The following is a 21,187-nucleotide window of genomic DNA, read 5'->3' as shown; positions in this document are numbered from 1 at the left end:
AGAAATTCCTGCTCATCTAGTGGAGATGTCCTCTCCACATTCACTCTATCCAGGCCTTTCACTATTCTGTACGTTTCAATGAGGTCCCCCCTCATATCTGATTCTCCTATTATATCTAATTTCCTTATCGATTCTAAAATTGGTTGGAAAAAAAACCTGAAAATGTGCAGCACGTCGGGCAACATCTATGGAGAGGGAAACAGTTACCTTTCCACATCTGGGACTTTTTCTCAATTCTGTTTCTCTTTCTGAAACTGTGCCTCTTCTCACAGATAGAGTTATAGAGTCTTACAGTGTGGAAACAGCCACATCGGCACAACTTGCCCACAATGGCCAACATGCCCCATTTACACTAGTCCCACCTGCCTGTGTTTGGCCCATATCCCTCTAAACCTGTTCTACCCATGTGCCTGTCTAAATGTTTCTTAAATGTTGTGGTTGTCTCTACCTCAACTACCTTCTCTGGCAGCATGTTCCATACACCCGCCATCCGTTGTGCGAAAAAGTTGCCCCTCAGATTCCTATTAAATCTTTTCACCTTAAACCCAGGTCGTCCGGTTCTCGATTCCCCTACTCTAGGCAAGAGAATCTGTGTGTCTACCCAATCTATTCATCTCATCTTATCATGTCGCTTATGTGCTGAGTGGTTCTAGCACCTTCTGCTTCTATTGCAAAGACCAGAACCCACGGTGAACTTCATAACTAGTTTTTAATTGATGTAAACATCGCTTTCAGTTGATGTGAAAAAAGGCTAATGTGATAAGAATTTAAATGTATCAATAAATTGCCTGGATAATGGAACATGTTTTTACAATGAGACCCATAAGCATATACAATGGCTTACACTGAAAATCTAAGTGCAAGTTAAATGTTTAATTACGCGAAGATGAACTCGGTGACAATTTTGATAAAATGCGATACAATATTAAATAGAACAGTGTATCTCGGTGTACGGTATGAGGATCTGCCTGTCCACATGGTGTTGTCAAGCTGGAAAGGGCGCAGAGAAGATTTACAAGGATGTTGCCAGGACTCGAGGGGATGGGCTAATGGCAGAGGTTGAGCAGACTTGGACTTTATTCCTTGGAGCGCTGGAGGATGAGGGGTGATCTTATAGAAGTGTACAAGATCATGAGAGGAATAGATTGGGCAAATGCACAGTGTGTAGGAAGGAACTGCAGATGCTGGTTCAAACAGAAAATAATTGCAAAATGCTGGAGCAATTCAGCGGGACAGGCCATATCTCTGGAGAAAAGGAATAGGTGACATTTTGGGTTCAGGCCCTTCTTCAGACTGAAGATGAATACACAGAATATGTTGCCCAGAGTAGGGGAATCAACAACTAGAGGACATAGGTTTCAGGTGAGGGGGAGAGATTTAATAGGATTCTATTTTTTACCCAGGGTAGGGGGATCAAAAACTGGAGGACATTGGTTTATGGTGAGAAGGGTAAGATTATGGAATGAGCTGCCACAGGAGGTAGTTGAGGCCAGCACAATTACAACATTGAAAGGACATTTGGATAAGCACATGGATAGGAATGGTTTGTAGCAATATGGACCAAAGGCAGGCAAATTGGACTAGCTTGGATGAAGCATCTTAATTGGCATGGACAAGTTGGGTTGAAGGGCCTGTTTCCCTGCTGTCTGCTGCTATGACTACTGCCTATGGCTACTGTATGCCGAACATGATGCCAAATTAAACTAACCGCTTCACCTGCATGTGATCTGTATCCCTCCATACCTTGCATATTCATGTACTATCTAAAAGCCTCTTTAATACCACTAGCATATCTGTCTCCACCACGGCACATGCAGATCCAATGCAGAAGTGACACCCATGCATTCATCTCAGTCCGGAAGAGTACTGCCCACTGTTAGAGATCTTCCTGTATCAGGTCAATGGAAGGCTTGTTTATGATATAGCTTATAACACGATAGTGTGAAGAGTGAATTCTCCAATTTAGGTGTCCTCTACCACCAGCTCCATTCCCTTTGTCCCCTCCCCCCCAACACTCACACTGCCTTACTTTTGTCCCCTCCACTCATTCGACCATGCACTGGTTTCTTCCCCCCCCCCCCCCCCAAACCCTTTCCACCAAAAGTCCGCTAACTAGCCCCATGTTTCACATCCATCCTGGGATCACACATGCTACACATGCTCCTATCTCTAGCCTTTGTCCAACAATCTGCCTATCAGGTAACCCCCTCGCTTGAGCTCATTTGTTGTCAGCCATGAGCTGACATTGATGCAAAGGAAAGTGTTGGCTACTGAGGAGAACTCTCGTGTTTATCTTCACATTAACGGCAATGGCGCAACTGGTAGAGTTGCTGCCTCCCAGCGCCAGAGACGTGGGTTTGACCCTGCCTGCGGGTGCCCTCTGTGCGGAGTTTGTACGATCTCCCCGTGGCCGTACAGGTTTATTTTCGAGTGCTCCGGTTTTCTCCACATTCCAAAGGCGTGCAGGTTTGTAGGTTAATTGGCTTCTTTAAATTGCCCCTAATGTGTAGGATGCGAAAGTGGGATAACACGGAACTAGTGTACGGGGTGATCGATTGTCGGCATGGACTCGGCGGGATGAGGGACCTGCTTGCACAATGTATCTCCAAACAGAAGAAACAAGGATGTGTCTGAAAAAGGGTATCTTCGAGTGTGCAGCTTTCTGTTCATACTGCAGCAGGTTATCAACCTAGATTGGAGGCTTAAGGTACCGCATATGCTGCCATATTGACACAAAGCACAAAGTGCTGGAGTAACCCAACGGGTCAGGCAGCATCTGTGGAAGGAATGGATAGGCGACATTCCAGGTCAGGTCTGAAGAAGGCTCCTGAATCGCTGTCTGTCCATTCTGTCCATCGATGCTGTCCGACCCGCTGAGCTAAGACAGCACTTTGTGTTTTACATAATCAACTAGATTGTTGTGAACTAGTGTGGAGTGGGACAAAGACAAACCATCTGGCACAGGTGAAAATCTTCCCCAAAAGTGAACATGAACAGAATCATCACCAGTTTTTGTTACCTAAAAGTATTAATGGATATGTGGCAAAAGATAGATATTTGGAATTAAACTATGGTCTGTGAGAAGCATATAAATTTATGAGAGGTATTGATAGCGTAGAAAGTCAGAACTTTTCTTCTAGGATGGAAATAGCAAATACTGAGCGCAGTGATAGTTGTTGCCTTACAGCACTTGCAGCACCGAAAACCCGGGTTGGATCCCGACTATGGGTGCTGTCTGAAGGGAGTTTGTACCTTCCTGTAACCGTATGGGTTTTCCCCAAGATCTTCGGTTTCCTCCCACTCCAAAGGCGTACAGGCATGCAGGTTAATTGGTTTGGTACAAGTGTAAATTGTTCCTAGTGTGCATAGGATGGTGTTAACGTGCGGGGATCGCTGGTGGATATAGAGTCGGTGGGCCGAAGGGCCTGTTTCCATGCTATATCTCTAAGCTAATAAACTAGAAGGCAAAGCTTGAAGATGAAATGGGCAAACTTTAAAGGAGATGTATTGGATACATTTTTAGAGGGTAGTGAGTACCTGGAACATGTTACCGGGGGTGGTGGTGGAGGCTAATATGATTGTGGCATTTAAGAGACTTTTGGATAGGCATACTGATATGTAGGGAATGGAGGGATGTGGATTACGTGCAGGCACAGGAGAATTGGTCTTGGCATCATGTCCAGTACTGACATTATGGGTCGAAGAGCCTGTTCTTGTTCTGTACTGTACTTTAGATTTTAGAGATACAGCATCGAAATAGTCCCTTCGGCACACTGGGTCTGTGCCAACCAGTGGTCATCCCATATACAAACACTAATTTAACATTTTACTGAAACCAATTAACCTACAAACCTGCACGTCTTTGAAGGTGTGGGAATAAACTGGAGCACCCGGGGTAAACCCATGTGGTCACAGGGATGAAAGTACAAACTCCGTGCAGAGAGCACCCATCGTCAGGATCAAGCCCGGGTCTCTGGCGCTGTAACGCAGCAACTCTGTAAATCCTGGCCAAAATAGTGCCAGAATAAAGTCAAAATAAAGCAGAGTATTCATGCATTCACACGGCCCTTTGGTCAATTCTGTATAAGAAGCCACAGGCTGCTAGCTGGTGCTGGAATGTCCAGGTCTTAGATCAGGATAAGGGAGGTCTAAGTATCTTTGTAATTGTTAGTATGTAGGAGAATCTTGCATAGGACCTCCAAGGTATTGTAAATGCATGAGTTTGATTGGAGCCAAGGAATTGTAAATAATGTAAATAATGTTATAAGACAGTTACCCTGCTGTTTGTTAATTGGCCAAAGTCTTAAGCCTTGGCAAAATTGTTTTGTGTTCCAGGGTAAATGTTGCATTATTCAGTTGACTAGCTTCCTTCCAGAAGCTTCTGTAAGAAAAAATGTTTAAGACCCTCTGTAATTGTGTTGGGGAACTGTCAATAATGTGTTGATGTAATTGATATGTTTGATTGGACTGTAAGGGGACCACCCCTATGTAGTTCGGCCCCTCAAGGTTTGTGGACCTATAAAAGGCAGCCCCATTTTAGATCGGTGTCGATCTTCTGGAAGAGCACTTGGGACTGCGTGACCTTTTGGGCAGTGCCTGCTTGCACAAGGCTGAAGGGCTTGGCCAGGCAGAGACAAGGATTGAACCCACGGTGGTTTAGGTATCGTATAGGGGAATTTGTGTTTGTTCTAAAAATAAAGATTAGTTGGTCCAGTGCTTGAGTCAGTGTTTTACTGAACTAGACTAGGGGGTAAACTTTAGGAGCGTATTTTCAACTCTACCGCTGCATCACAGTGCAGCCCCCGATTCCACTGCTCTATCTCACTGAACAGTGGAAGAGGCTTTGTGGAAGTAAATAGCCTCGTTTCCTACGCTGCTTGTCATGATTCCCCAGTTGAGGACATCCGTTGTGCCAAGAAGTAAAAGATGAAGCTTTATAAAAAGTTCACGTCTCAATCGTTAAAAAGCGGCAGCCAAGAAAGTAAACATACAACATGTATTATAAATCACACTGTCACTCCCAGCTAATTAAGATTCAGTGTGGGCGTTCTGAGATGACCTCTCCGGTTGCTGGAGGTAGGGCCATGAACAGCTGGTTTCACAGCTGTGTGCTACACGCATTTCCACCAAATTGACTGTCAACTGCAGAGTTGCAGTATATTTTTATTTTAACAATTCACACTGCCACTGTCATCTGCACTCGCCTTTCAAAGATCAGACACTGGTAGCAAACTGGGAAATGTTCTACTCTTCTAAACATGGTTTGATTCAGCTCAGATATAGCTGTTTAGTTTAGTTTGCGTCTAAGCCACAGCTGCACCCAGGCTGAGGTGTTCCAGACCAGGGCATCGGAGATGTCCTCATTCTTTAGAGAATGGGGATTCCACTCTTCTATTGTAGATGAGGCTCTCACCTGGGTCTCCTCTGCATCCCGCAGCTCCGCTCTTACTCCCCATCCCCCTACTCGTAACAAGGACAGAGTTCCCCCTGTCCTCACCTTATACCCTGTCAGCCGTCACATACATCATATAATCCACCGACATTTTCGCCACCTCCAACGGGACCCCACCCGATAACACAGATTTATAAAATGATGAGAGACATAGGGCAGACATTACGAACCTTTGTCTCAGAATGGAAATGTCAACGTCTGGAGGGCTTAGCTTTAAGGTCAGAGGGGGAAAGTTTAAAGGTGTGCGGGGCAAGTTGTGTTTTTTATAGAGTATGGCTGCCCAGAACGTGCTGCCAGAGGAGGTGGTGAAAAGCAGCAACTATGGTGGTGTTTAAGAGCCGTATGGATAGGCACATGGATATGCAAGCAGATTAGATTATTTTATCCTGGTATCATGCTCGCACAGGCATTATGGGCCAAAGGGCCTGTTCTTGTGCTGTACTTTCTCTGTTCTACTTCCTAGAGCAATCTCCAACTGCATGGCACCCTGCTTGTAACACAGGTCTTGGCCTAGTTTCTCTGTTACTCATTAGTAGGGACTCAAGAGTGAAAAATCAAAGAATCATCAAGGCCAAAATAAACTAAATAGTTTAGTTTATTGGTGGTTATCATACGTATCAGGATACAACAAATCGCATGTTCAATTGAAGCTCAGAGAGTATACAGTATACATTGGCACAGCTGGTAGAGCTGCTACCTCACTGCACCAGAGACCAGGTTCGACCCTGACCTTGGGTACTGCCTATGGAGAGATTGCATTTTCTCTCTGTGACTGAATGGGTTTCCTCCCACATCCGAAAGACGTGCGGATTTGTAGGTTAATTGGTCACTTTTGGTAGTTGGAGTGGTTGTGAAAGTTGGATAACGTGGAACTAGTGTGAATGTGTGATTGATGGTAGATGTCGCCTCAATGGGCCGAAGGACATGTTTCCGCAGTGTATCGATCAATGCAATTTGATTCAACTAGAGTCCATCTCCTGGCTTGATAAGTAGGGCAGAGTGAAGAATTTACCGGTTCCTAAAGTTATGGAGCCTGTTGGTGTATATTTCTTCATCTGCTGTTGCTGAATCATAACACTTCATGGATGCCTGGTTTGACTACCAGTTCATTTCTGAATCTATTCCTTTTATATTAGTCCCCTCTGAGAGAGGGGCAGCACAGTGGTGCAGCGGCAGAGTTGCTGCCTTACAGCGCCAGAGACCCAGGTGCGATCCTGACTATGGGTGCTGTCTAGACGGAGTTTGCACGTTCTCTCTGTGACCGCATGGGATTTTCTCTGGTTGCTCCCATTTCCTCCCGCATTCCAAAGACGTGCAGGTTTGTAGGTTAATTGGTTTCTGTAAAATATACCATAGTGTGTAGGATAGAAGTAGTACACATGATCGATGGTCGGCTTGAACTTGGTGGGAAGGAGAGCCTGTTTCCAGGCTCTATCTCTAAACTAAATTAAATTAAAGATGGCAATTTGCAACAGTGCAGAGCTCCTTCAGTAAGTGGTGGCACAGTGGTGCAGCGGTAGACTTGCTGCGTTAAAGCCCTGTCCCACGGTACGAGTCCATTCCAAGAGCTCTCCCGAGTGTGAAAAAAAACAAACTCGTGATAAGCACGGAGAATTAACGTAGCGGGTACGTCGGAGCTCGGGGACGTCTCTTAGCACTAACGGCAGGTACTCGGAAAGACTTGCTAACGGCAGGTAAGCACGGGAAGACTCGTGAGGATTTTTCAACATGTTGAAAAATGTCCACGAGAGCCCCAAGTACCGACGAGAGGCCATTACTGTAAATCTCCGAGTTCGAAACAGGGCAAACTCGGGAGAACTCTTGGAATGACCTCGTACCGTGGGACAGGGGTTTTACAACGCTAGAGACCCAGGTTTGATCCTGGCTACGGGAACTTTCTGTACAGAGTTAGCACGTTCTTCCTGTGACCGCGTGAGCTTGCTTTGCTGGTGTTGAAAGAGGGTTCACTATCCATTTTCCTGCTCCATCCCTGAACTTAACCGTGTCCAAAGAATACACAGCCTTGAATTCACTGAAAGACTAAACATCCAACACACTCAGAGGTAGAAAATGACAAAGCATTTTGTGTAATCCTTTAGTTTAGTTTACTTTAGAGAAACAGTCTGGAAACAGGGGTCTTAGCCCATCAAGTCTACATCGACCAGCAATCACTAATACACTCATTCTATCCTACACACTGGGAACAATTTACAATAGCCAATTAACCTACTGTTTCTGACCTGAAACATCACCTAGTCATTTTCTCCAGAGATGCTGCCTGGCCCACTGAGTTACTCCAGCATTTTGTGTTTATCTCCAATTAACCTACAAACCTGCAAGTGTGGTTTGTGGGATGAAATCAGAGCACCCTGAGAAATCCCACACGGTTACAGGGAGAATGTACAAATTCGGTACAGATAGCACCCGTAGTCAAGATCAAACCTGGGTCTCTGCCGTTGTAAGGCAGGTTCTCTACCGCTGCACCATTGTGCCACACTCCTCACCCCTTATTTCGGGCAGTACACACAACTTAAATTATTTTTTCACAACCTCCCTCCTTACAGATGCGGAGATATCTTCAAGGTAACTTTGAATTAAAGCAAGTAATCTGCTAATGAACAGACTATCATCGTCCGCTCTGTACAAAACACATACGTAACAAGCCCAGATTGGAAGAGTTGACAGTGGTGTAACAAATCAACCAGAAAAATCAGCTTTTAATAAAAACCTGGAATGGACACATGCTCAACACCGAAGGATGAAAGGGTGTGAATGCGTGAGACAGGATGCATTTACTATCGAAGATAGACACACAATGCTGGAGTAACTCAGTGGGACAGGCAGCAGTTCTGGACCCGTTCCTTCTATCCAGAGATGCCCCGTTGAGTTACTCCAGCATTTTGTGTCTATCTTCGGTGTAAACCAGCATCTGCAGTTTCTTCTTATACATTTACTATCGATTCTGCATCACTGCAAAATTCACATTCTAATTCTGCTAAGGCTACAGAGTGCATTAAAACCCAGGAGCATCTGATGTCTCTCAAGAGGAGGTTGTCTATAAATTGAACCGTGGAAAGAAGTTAACCAGAGCAGAGGGCAATTTGAGAAAAGTTTTTGTTTTTTAGGTTTGGTTTTAGAGATACAGTGTGGAAACAGGCCCCTCGACCCACCGAGCCTGTGCCGACCAGTGATCCTCATACACTGGCACTGTCCTACACACTATGGACAATTTACAATTTTACCATGCCAATTAACCTTCAAACCTGTGTACCTTTGGAGTGTGGGAGGAAACAAGAGATCCTGGAGAAAACCCACAGGGGTCATGGGTCGAATGTACAAACTCCGTACAGACAGCACATGGTTTCCGAACGCAGGTCTCTGGCGCTGTATGGTAGCAACTCTACCGCTGCATCACCTTGAGGCCGTGCTGCGCCACCGTGCCAACATTGCCAGTCTTTACAATTGTGCAAGAATGTTGTGACTGGAATGAATGAAGGTTTATTTCTCTGTGGTTGACCGTTTACTAGCAAGGCCACATGAGGTCAGCATTGGTGCCATAAGCACATAACAAGGCTGGCATATACCCTGTAAATTTACATCTTGTTCCCCAGAGGCGAGGATTATTTGCTTCCCCTCCAGTTCTCAGCGTGGCTGATGAGGCCTATTGTATGAGTGCATTTCACAGCTTCATGCCTGCTTGAAGCACTTACCAGCCACGGAAGTGGGTTTTAAAGGAGCCCAATACATGAAGCGTGAAGTTTGATAGGCCGCCAATTTGCGCTCAGCAAGATCCCGCCAGCAAAACTGGTGCAGTGGCACAGCTGGTAGAACTGTTGATACACAGCGCCGGAGAACCCCGGTTCGAGTCTGATCTTGGGTGCTGTCTGTTTGTTTGTGGACTTGGAATGTCTCCCTGTGACCGCCTGAGTTTACTCCGGGTGCTTTGCTTTCCACCCACTTCCCAAAGACGTTCAAGTTTGTAGGTTAATTCGAGTCTGTAACAGTCACGCCCCAGTGTATAGGGAGTGGATGCAAAAGTTGGATAACTTTGAAAACTTATGTGAAGAGCGATCGATGGTCGGAGAGGGCTAAAGGGCCTGGTCCCATGATGTATCTCTAATTGAACTAAATTAAACACAGTAATAATGATCAGATCATAATTCTAATGATGTTGATCAGGAAAATGAATACCATCCAGGGGGACCAGGATGAACTTAGTTTAGTTTAGAGATACAGCGTGGAAACAGGCCCAGGTTCACCGATTCCACGTTGACCAGTGATCACCGTATCTATCCTACACACACACATAGGACAATTTTTATGAAGCCAATTAACCTACAAACCTGCACATCTTCGGAATATTGGAGGAATCCGGAGGAAACCCACCAGAGGAAAGTCACAGAGAGAACGTACAAACTCTGTACAAGCAGCACTCTTAGTTAGGATCGAACCCAGGTCTCTGGCGCTGTAAGACAGCAAACTCTACCGCTGCGCTACCATGTCATACCTGCTTGAGAGGAACGTGGATCTTGGTCCAACATCTTTCAGCTCCTCTGACCCCCTCAGTATCCCACAAGGTCTACCTGGATTATGGGCTCAGTTGAGTCTTGGTCAGAGAGAAAGAGTTCCTTTCAAACTGGCACTCCCACTGAACTGATTAAAGGGCAGTTTGCAAATCCATGTACAGCTGAGGTGGTGGACAAGCAATAAACAATCCTGCAGATTCTGCTGATCTGAGATAAAAATGCTGGAGATGCCAAGCAGTCTAGGCAGCAGCATCTGTGGGGAGAGAACTAGATTCATTGGTTGAACCAGGTACATTTCCTGTTCATGTCTCCACGGATGTAGATAGAAGAAACTCCGGATTCTGGTTTACAAAAAAAGACCCAAAACACTGGAGTAAGTCAGCAGGTCAGGCAGCATATCTGGAGAACATGAATAGGTGATATTTCATGTCGGGACCCTTCTTCAGACAGTAGTAACTCTGGGTCAGGCATCATCTCTGGAGAAAAGGAATGGGTGACATTTTGGTTCAGAACCCTTCTTCAGTCTGGGTTGGTTTGCTTCGGGTGCTTTGGTTTCCTCCCACACTCCAAAGACGTATAGGGTGATTTCACTAAAGGTCACTGGAGCGTAGATCTGCACCCAGTCAATAATGCCTTACTTTTGATGAAATTCAGCGAGCAAACGCGATAATTCCCGATATTTTGGACCTTTAAATCTCCACGGCAAATGTCGGCTGTTCACTTCCGCTGGATTGGCACCTTCAGCTCCCTCTTTAATTTACCTTAGTTTCTATCTTTTATTTCTCCTGTAAATCTAGGTAGTTGTGCTTCACGGTCACCCCGACTGGCACAATAAATTGCAGATCAAATCCTGGCCGTTTTCTATGTTTTTAACTGGTGGGAAAGTGCGTGTTTTCCCATCCACTAACATGTACCGGAACTCTAGAATGTCCTCCACTTGAGATTTTTGGTCACGTGGGTGCGGATCTACGCTCCAGTGACCTTTAGTGAAATCCCCCTATAGGTTTGTAGTTTAATTGGCTTCTGTAAAATTGTAAATTGCCCTCAATGTCATAAGGTCATAAAGAATAGGAGTAGAATTAGGCCATTCAGCCCATCATGTCTACTCCGCCATTCAATCATGGCTGATCTATCTCTCCAACCTAACCCCATTCCCCTGCCTTCTCCTCATATCCACAGTGTGCAGGATAGTGCTAGTATACGGGGTGATCGCAGGTCGGCGCGCAGTCAGTGGGCGGAAGGGCCTGTTTTTACGCTGTAGGCCTAAATTCTCAATCTGGTTGAAAGCGAGATGTAAAAACAATGTAATTAAATGGAATGATCTGTTAATGTTTTCCAGGGGTTCCCATTCATCCCAAATGTAGACCGTTCCTACGGCTGGCCGGACGGATTGAAGAGGATAGACTGGCACAACTATCAGAGCATTCAGGAGGATCTCATGCGCTCAGGTATGGACTACAAGAATTATAAATACCACAGGTCAATTACCAAAGAAGATAAGGAGAAAAGCATTTTTTGAGTTCCCTCTCTAATTTTTAAAGATGAGCTAACGTCCATTTCAAATCCAAAGAAATTCTCCCTGGTCACCTATTGTAATATATTTACGTGCTGCAGACATTTCTAGCAAAGCAAGACCTTACTTCCCATCTCTACTTACTCTTAGAGATAGCTTTGGTCAGCCACTACAGTAGTTCACATGTCATAGGAGCAGAATTAGGCCATTCGCTCTATCAAGTCTACTCCGCCATTCAATCATGGCTGATCTATCTCTCCCCCCAGTCAAGAATTTGTCAATCTCCGTGTTAAAAATACCCAATCGCTTTGCCTCTACAGCCGTCTGTGACAATTAATTCCACAGATTCACCACCCTCTGCATAAAGAAATTCCTCCTCGTCTCCTTTCTAAATGTACGTTCTTTTATTCTGAGGCTATGATCTTAGTCCTAGACTCTCCCACCAGTGGAAACATCCTCTCCGCATCCACTCTATCCAGGCCTTTCACTATTCAGTAAGTTTCAATCATTCATCCTTCTAAACTCCAGGAAGTATATGCCCAGTGGCATCAAATGCTGTTCATGGGTTAACCCGATCATTCTCGTAAACCTCCTCTGGACTCTCTCCAATGCCAGCATATCCATCCTCAGATATGGGGCCCAAAGAATCAACTTAATTTGTGTGGGCCTGACTCGCTGGTGGTGGAGAGCAACATGGGATGGCAGGTTTCCCTCCCAAAAGAAATGGAGTTCTTGTAACAATCAATTTGGTTCATGGAGTCATATGGTGTAGGAGCAGACCCCTTTCCCACTGAGTATATGCCTTTAAGCTATTCTAGAGATTGCACTACCATTGACTATTGTCTTCCAGTTAAACCAAACTTGCTCAATCGTCGTAGGAGCAGAATTGGGCCATTCGGCCCATCGAGTCTACACCGCCATTCAGTCATGGTGGATCTATCTTTCATTATCTATCCCATTCTTCTGCCTTCTCCCCAGACCCTTGTCACTAATTAAGAATCAATCAATCTCCACATTAGCTCAATAGCTGAAGGACAGGGAACTCATGTTCTGCCAATATCAAACTCTCGAAAGACACAAAGTGCTGGAGTAACTCAGCGGGTCAGGCAACATCTCTGGAGAACATAGATGGGTGACGTTTTGGGGGTCAGGGTCTTCTTTAGACTTAGCTTTGTTTTCCTATTTGCCAGGCTATAAATAAATCGGGAACCTGATCCAAGGAGAGGTCCAGCTAGCATGGGATTGGAGAGAAGGATTCCCAATCTAATGCTGGGGAATCCCAGTGTGATTGGACATTGTATTTGAATCCACATGTAGTCCAGTTTCAAAGAGATATACAGGACAGAAACAGGTCTTTCGACCCATCTCATCCATGCCAACCAAGGTGACTTCCTCATCTAATTCTTCAGACTGACCCACTGAGTTACTCCAGCACTTTGAGTCCTTTAGTGTAAACCAACATCTGCATTTCCTTGAGTCTATGTCTGTCTCCATTACATTTTTCCTGTAACTTGTTTTAGAGTCAAACAGCGTGGAAACAGGCCCTTCGGCCCAACTTGCCCACGCTGACCAACATGCCCCATCTACACCAGTCCCACCTGCCTGCATTTGCCCCATATCCTTCTAAACCTGTCCTATCCATGTACCTGTCTAAGTGCTTCTTAAACATTCCGATAGTACCTGCCTCATTTACCTCTCCCGGCAGCTCGTTCCATACACCCATCGCCCTTTGTGTAAAATGTCACCCCTGAGGTTCCTATTAAATCTTTCACTCCTCACCTTAAACCGCGGCCCTCTGGTTCTTGATTCCCCTCCTCTGGGCATTTAACCAACCTATTCCTCTCATGATTTTGCACACACGTTTACATATTCTGTTGTGCTGCTTCAAGTAAGAATTTCATTGTTCTATCTGGGACGTATGACAATAAAACACTCTTGACTCTGTAAGATAACCCTTCATCCTCCTGTGCGATCCAAGGATACACATACACTCCACATACCAGTGGCAATTTTACAGTGCCCAATTAATCTTTCTTTGGTGCAGAGGGAGGAAACACACACAGTCACAGTAAGAATGTGTAAAATCAGAAAAGGAGGTTAGGAGTGAAGTTGTGAGGTAGCTATGCTATTTTGTGGTCGTTCTCGCATGCTCACTATTATTGACACCAGAACCGAGGGGATGCAGGAGCAGGAACGGGCCTCAAGGCCCCTCAAGCCTGCCCTGCCATTCACCTGAATGGCTACCTCATAGAAACTTACCACATAATGAGAGGCCAAGAGAGAGTGGACGTGGAGAGGATATTTCTAATAATGGGAGAGTCTAGAACCCGAGGCCACAGCATCAGAATAAAAGGACCTACCTTTAGAATGGAGATGAGGAAGAATTTAGTTGTGGTGGTAGAATGTGGTGAATCTGTGGAATACATTGGGGCAAAGGTACTGAGTATTTTTAAAGTGTAGATTGATAGGTTCCCAATAAATAAGTGTGTCAAAGGCTACAGGATGAAAGCAGGGGAATGGAGTTGAGAGGGAAAAATAGATCAGCCAAGATTATATGACAAAGTAGACTCAGTGGGCAAATGGCCAAATTCTCCTCCTATCTCATATGATCTTATCGTCTTTTGATTATGGCTGATCTATGCTGGACTCATTTACTCTATTGTGCCAGTTCCCCTTAACACTCAATTCCTCGATCTTTCAAAATCTTTGTCCATTTCCAACTTATTCAGTAAAACAAAACAAAATGCTGGTGGAACTCAGTGGGTCAGGCAGTCACAGATGCTGCCTGACCTGCTGAGTTCCTCCAGCACTTTATATTTCACTCCAGAGTCCAGCATCTGCAGCTCCTTGTGTCTGCATCTTACGCATACGTAATGACCCAGCCTACAGCACCCCTCTGGGCCAGAGAGTTGCAGAGAAGAATCCCTCCTCACTTCCAAAACTTAAAAAAAAATTCAAGAACATTGTGTTTACTTCCACCGCAAATTCATTTGACAGGTAGGCAGAGCTGGCATTTTACAATGGATCGGTGCACACTATTGTTAGATAGTGTTGGTTGAAGGGTCAGGTTGCTCCAGGCAACAGAGAATTTCCTCTTGTTCTTCCAAGCCCTGATGTTTTATTTCTAATACCTAGAGGGAGGAAATACAAACCTTTGATTTAACCATGTCCGTAACTAATATGGCACCTCCAACATTATAATTCTTCATTCTGCAACTATATCAATGGAAGATATGATATAGAACAACTAGTTTAGGGCTGTGCAGCGGTAGAGATGCTGCCTTATAGCACCAGTGACCTAGGTTTGACCCTGACGATGAACGCTGTCTGTACGGAGTTTGCACGTTCTCCCTGTGACAGGTTCTTGGTTCTTGGTTCTTGGTTTCTTGGTCCTCCAAAATATTCCAAATGGAATTTAAACTGGAGGTGGTGGGGGGAGGACGTAAGCCAGAAAGGGTTATTGGGAAGAAAGAGCTACTTTAAATTTAGTTGCATCTGGTTGGGTAACTATAGTAGGATGGAGATTATTCCATGCTTTAATTGTGTGGGGGAAGAACGAATTGCTGTACACATCTATCTTTGTAGCTGGGATCACAAATTGGATCGAATGCCCTCGTCTGCTCCTAATTGGTTTGGGTTTGGTGTACGTCTTGTAATCTATGTCGAGCTGACCATTTAACATTTTGTAAAAACAGGTCAAACAGTGAGCTTCACGTCTGTCTTGGAGAGGGTTCCACCCCAGAGAATTCAGAAGTTTGGTGACATTCGCTTCTCTCTCATAGGTGTTAGTAACAAATCGAGCGGCCTGTCTTTGGAAGAAATGTTTTTATTTGTGTATGGGTCCCATGCTGCAACTGCGTAGTCCAAATGAGGTCTAACAAGAGTGAAGTACAGCTTCTCCTTGAACAATGATGAAAGTTGCGCCTCAGAAAGTTTAGGACACCTGTTGCTGTGTGGGTTTTTTCACGGGTGTTCCGGTTTCCTCCCACACTCCAAAGACGTACAGGCTTGTAGGTTAATTGGCTTTGGAAAACATTGTAAATTGCCCCTAGTGTGTGAGGCAGTACTTGTGTACATGGTGTTCGCTGGTTGGCACAGACTTGATGGGTCAAAGGGCCTGTTTCCGTGCTGTTTCTCTAAAGTCCAAACAACATAGAAGATAGAAAACTACAGCGCAGGAACAGTCCCTTAACCCCACAATGTCTGTGCTGAACATGATGCCTATGTAATCTCATCTGCCTGTACATGATCCATATCCCTCTATGCCCTGCAATTCCATGTGCCTATCTAATAGCCTCTTCAATTCCACAAAGTGGTCTCGATCCGAATCGTCACATATTCCTTTTCTCAGGAGCTGCTCTATGACCTGCTGAGATATTCCAGCATTCTATGTCTATCTTCGGTATAAATCAGCATCTGCAGCTCCATCCTTCACATAATTTGGGTCTTACATCAATCAATACATGAATTGGAGTAAATAATATACATTTTCCTTGGATCTGACTTTTTTTATTCATCAGTAGGACATTACCAGTGCTGGAAAGACTAACATTTATTGCACATCCCTATATGTCGTTAATGAGCTTCTTAAGTCATTGTAATCTTTCTGGTGAAGGTTCTCCCATGATGTTGTTGGGGAGGGTTACAGGACTTGGATCCAATAACACTGAAGGACTAGCGATATATTGTAAAGGATGGTGTGCTAAATGGAGGCAACTGCAGGTGATGGTGTTTGCGTGCATCTGCTAACTTTGTTTTGGTTTACATGGAATTAATCCCAAATAAGCCGACACAAGAAATTATAGATGGACACAAAATGCTGGAGTAACTCAGCGGGTCAGGGAGCATCTCTGGAGAAAAGGACGAGGTGACATTTTGGGTTATCAGACTGAGAGATCGGGAGGGGACACCGGAGGCATGGGAAGGCTCAGAACAAAGCAGAGCCTGCCTCGATAACTTAGGATACCTATCCGATAAAGTAACATTCGCACATTAGCAAATTTGCAGATGACACAAAGCTGGGTGGCAGTGAGAAATGTGAGGAGGATGCTATGAGAATGCAGGGTGACTTGGACAGGTTGGGGGAGTGGACAGATGCATGGCAGATGAAGCTTAATGCAGATAAATGTGAGGTTATCCAGTTTGGCAGCAAAAACAGGAAGGCAGATTACTATCTAAATTACTATCTCAAGTTGGGGAAAGGGGAAGTACAATGGGATCTGGGGGTCCTTGTACATCAGTCTATGAAAGTAAGCATGCAGGCACAGCAGGCAGTGAAGAAAGCGAATGGCATGTTAGCCTTTATAACAAGAGGAATTGAATATAGGAGCAAAGAGGTCCTTCGGCAGTTGTACAGAGCCCTAGTGAGACCACACCTGGAGTATTGTGTGTAGTTTTGGTCCCCTAATTTGAGGAAGGACATTCTTGCTATTGAGGGAGTGCAGCGCAGGTTTATTCCTGGGATGGCGGGACTGTCATATGCTGAGAGAATGGAGCAGCTGTGCTTGTACACTCTGGAGTTTAGAAGGATGAGAGGAAATCTCATTGAAACATATAAGATTGGTAAGGGTTTGGACACGCTAGAGGCAGGATACATGTTCCCGATGATGGGGGAGTCCAGAACCAGGGGCCATAGTTTAAGAATAAGGAGTAAGCCATTGAGAACGGAGACGAGGAAACACTTTTTCTCACAGAGTGGTGATTCTGTGGAATTCTCTGCCTCAGAGGACGGTGGAGGCGGGTTCTCTGAATGCTTTCAAGAAAGAGCTAGATAGGGCTCTTAAAAATAGCGGAGTCAGGGGATATGGGGAGAAGGCAGGAACGGGGTACTGATTGGGGATGATCAGCCATGATCACACTGAATGGCTGTGCTGGCTCGAAGGGCTGAATGGCCTACTCCTGCACCTATTGTCTATTGTCTATAAATGGGACGGTCCGAACCTTTGGAAGGGTGGGAGAGAGAGGTCGCTATTGGAGGCTGGTGACGGACCAAAGGTTTCCTTGAGAATCTTGCTGCTAATCATCACTTTACAGCATCTCCCCTGAAAGATACGCGAGATTCATAGAACATAGGATAGAGAACCTAGAATTTACAAATCCGCACGTCTTTGGAATGTGGGAGGAATCCGGAGCACCCAGAGGAAACCCACGTGGTCTCAGGGAGAACGTGTAAACTACCCACACGGACATCACCCGCAGTCAGGATCGAACCTGGGTATCTGGTGCTGTAAGGTGGCAAGTCCACCGCTGCGCCACCGTGCCGCCCTCAATGGGTTGCAATTCACCTTGAACTTAGTTAACCCTTTAGCGATTGTCCTTGCCCTCTTGCGCCCCCCACAGGAGGCTAGTGGTGGTGCAGCACTTAACTACAGGGTGCAGTGCTGGTGATTTTGCGATAAATCTGTCAAGCCGATGTCTGCTGTAATTACCTGTTGGGATCACAGTCTCCAGCCAACTTTACATGTTAACTGAGAATCGCAGCCTTTCAAACACTCATTGTGATTATTAACTACCCTAGCTACGCACCATGCAGAATTGGTCGGGTCATAACAAATGGCAGAACATGACAATAGCAGATAATGCAAGCACATTCACAGCTTCATGCACCTCTAATTTTCAGACAACCCATTAACATGCCTGAGGATGTGACAGCTTCACTGATTATGTTATTTATCTGGAGATCTGGCACCATAAGAATATCAGAAATAGAAGCAGCTTGTTCATCCCCTCATTTCTTGTCCATTGTTCAATTTATACCTCCTCACACGACTTCACCCAGGGATCCCAAAATCCTTTTCGGTGAGGCAGATGTTTGCTTTCATCTCCTCCAACCTCATCTCCTGCAGCCGGTGATTCGAGTGTGGGCTCCTATATATCGACAAGACCAAGTGCAGGCTGGGGGATCGTTATGTTGGACACCTCCGCTTAGCCTGCCAGTTACGCAATCTCCCAGTCGCCAAACATTTTAACTCCCTCTTCCAATTCCCACACTGACCTTTCTCCTGGGCCTCCTCCACTTTCAGAGTGGGGCTGTACATAAATTGGAGGAACAGCACCTCAAATTTTGCTTGGCAGCTTACACCCCAGCGGTAAGAATACTGATTGCTCTAATTTCAAGTAATTCCTGCATTATTTCCCCCTATCTCTCCACCCTCCCCCCGCTTTCCCTACCCAAGTCATTTTGCTAGTTCCACTGTTTGCATCCTTGTTGTTCCCTGTCGTTAGCACATCTTCCCCAGCCAACAATGGGCCATTATGGACTCCACCCTTCCTGAGGTCAGCTGTTGCCAGTCCTGTTTTGTTCTGGCCTTTTCTATCTTTCAGTCTGATAAAGGGCTCCGACCCAAAAAGTCACCTATTCCTTTTCTCCAGAGATGTTGCCGGACCCGTTGAGTTACTCCAGCACTCTGTGTCTTCTAGAAACCATGTAAGAAGTTTGGAGACATAAGAGACTGCATGTGCTGGATTCTGGAGAAAAAACACAAAGTGCTGGAGGAACTCAGTAGGTCAGGCAGCATTTAGGAAGGGAATGGGCAGGCTGTGGCGGCACCTTGTGGCAACCCAAGGGCACAACGTGTTCACTGCCGCTAATGGGCTGCCCGTATGTTTTTCTTCGCCGTGACTCCCACAGGTCACCCTTGCAGTTCCCGTATAAAGGTCCGTTTTGCGTGCTGCGGCACGGGCCTACTTCATTTGATGTGGACATGGGAGGCCGGAGTAAAACTGTGTCTGTGACTCGTTTGACACCGGCCCACGTGGACCTGAGCGAGCCAGTCCATGTGGCTCAACCGCCCCGTCGCAGGCGTCCACTGTCCCGGGCTCCCGGAGATTCTTCCGAACCAAGCAAGCCCCCGAGACATGGGATTGTATCTACGCGTTCGGGCCGCCTTGTGCGGCGTCCTGTCTGGTTTGGTGCCTCTGGTACTGGTGGGGGGGGGGGGGGGGGATCATGTGATGGCACCTGGTGGAAATCCAACAGCACAACGAACCATCGACTCTGGAGGGCGACGTCTTGGTGTGGGAGGCGCTAGTCATGGGGTCGCTACCTGAGGCGGTATTTAAGGCCAGGCAATGCCCGTGTCCGTGGAGAAGTAGGGAGCTGTATTAGAGAGAATAAACATGTCTACTGCACACAACTCGTGTCTGACTAGTTTTTTGGCTGGGCTCCTGCCAGTCTCCGCCACAAGGCTATGTTTTGGGTCAGGACCCTTCTTGAAACTGATTGCAGTAGGGAGCAAAAAGCTGCAAAAGAGAGGTGGGGGTGGGACAAAATTGGGCAAGTGATAGTTTGTTAGGCACAAAATGTCATTTAAGGCAGTCACGGTGGCGCAGCGGTAGTGTTGCTGCCTTACAGCAAATGCAGCGCCGGAGAACCAGGTTCGATCCTGACTAAGGGTACTGTCTGTACAGACCTTGTATGTCCTCCCCGTGACTTGCATGAGTTTTCTCCAAGATCTTCGGTTTCCTCCCACACTCCAAAGACGTACTGGTTTGTAGGTTAATTGGCTTGGTAAATGTAAAAATTGTCCCTAGTGTGTGTAGGATAGTGTTAATGTGTGGGGATCACTTGTCGGCACTGACCCGGTGGGTCAAAGGGACTGTTTCTGTGCTGTTTCTCTAAACTAAAGTGCTGGAGTATCTCAGCAGGTTTGGCTGTATCTCTGGAGAAAATGACCAGGTGATGCATCGGGTTGAAATCCTTCTTTGGACTGAAAGACAGAAAAGGCCAGAACAAAGCATGTTATGGCGGTAGGCAGTGGATCAAGGCCGCAGGATGGTAGTCGCTTAGGCATGAGGTCTTGTTTTTCTTCTGCACCGGGATGATGGTGGTGATCTTGAGGAAACATCCATCTGTCCATTCCCTCCACAGATGCTGCCTGACCCGCTGTTCTTCCTGCATTTTGTGTGATTTTCCTGTTTTTGATATCACTTCTCAATTTTCTGTTCTCATTTGGCACTGCCTGCTTAATGTTCCCTCGTATGATCTACACGCCTTCTCAATAATATGTCTGGTGTATTGTTCTGCACTGTGTTGATGGTAATGATATCCTTCCTTAGGTAGGGGAGCCAGAGCTCTACATTCGACTCCAGATGGGAGCTCACCAGGACCTTTTATAATTGGAATCAGATGATTCTCGGCTTGTCATCAAATCCATTAATGTCCAACTGGCAATAAACCTTCCAGTTGCTTGGGGGGGTTGCTGTACATAAGGACAACCAGGTCCTTCTAAACAGCAACACCTTACAACACCTTTCCAAGAGTATGATAAACCTTTTACCCTGTCACAAACCACCATCAAGAATAACCATCTGGGATGTGTTACTTTAAAGTGTGGTTTAGGACTGAGATACGTGGAACTGCTGATGTTGGAATCTTGAGTAAAAATCCTAGGCAGCATAGTGGCGCAATGGTAGAGTTGCTACCTTACTGCACCAGAGACCCGGGTTAAATCCTGACTATGGGTGCTGTCATTATGGAGTTTGTACATTCTCCCTGAGACCGAGTGTGTTTTTCTCCCGGTGCTCCGGTTTCATCCCACATTCCAAAGACGTGCAGGTTTGTAGGTTAATTGGCTTGATAAAATTGTGCTAGTGTGTACGATAGAACAAGTGTTCTGGTGATCATTTGTCGGCGTGGGTTCGGTGGGCTGAAGAGCCCTGTTTCCACATTGTATCTCTAAAGAAAGTGCTGGAGGA

The 21,187-nt window shown here is 45.8% G+C and overlaps 1 protein-coding gene across 2 annotated transcripts in view; it reads left to right on the top strand.

Moving 5' to 3' along the window:
- Positions 1 to 21,187, top strand: part of galntl6 (polypeptide N-acetylgalactosaminyltransferase like 6) — a 799,191-nt gene that overhangs the window by 281,542 nt on the left and 496,462 nt on the right. For both annotated transcript variants that reach the window (XM_055632320.1, XM_055632321.1), the window contains one exon: positions 11,318 to 11,426. In XM_055632320.1, the coding sequence (XP_055488295.1) occupies positions 11,318 to 11,426 (109 nt within the window). The remainder of the gene's footprint in view (positions 1 to 11,317; positions 11,427 to 21,187) is intronic.

Source organism: Leucoraja erinacea, chromosome 3 (genome assembly GCF_028641065.1).
Source record: "Leucoraja erinacea ecotype New England chromosome 3, Leri_hhj_1, whole genome shotgun sequence".
Classification (NCBI taxonomy): domain Eukaryota; kingdom Metazoa; phylum Chordata; class Chondrichthyes; order Rajiformes; family Rajidae; genus Leucoraja; species Leucoraja erinaceus.
Note: the sequence above shows the minus strand (reverse complement) of the source record. Positions and strands in the feature narration are given on the sequence as shown.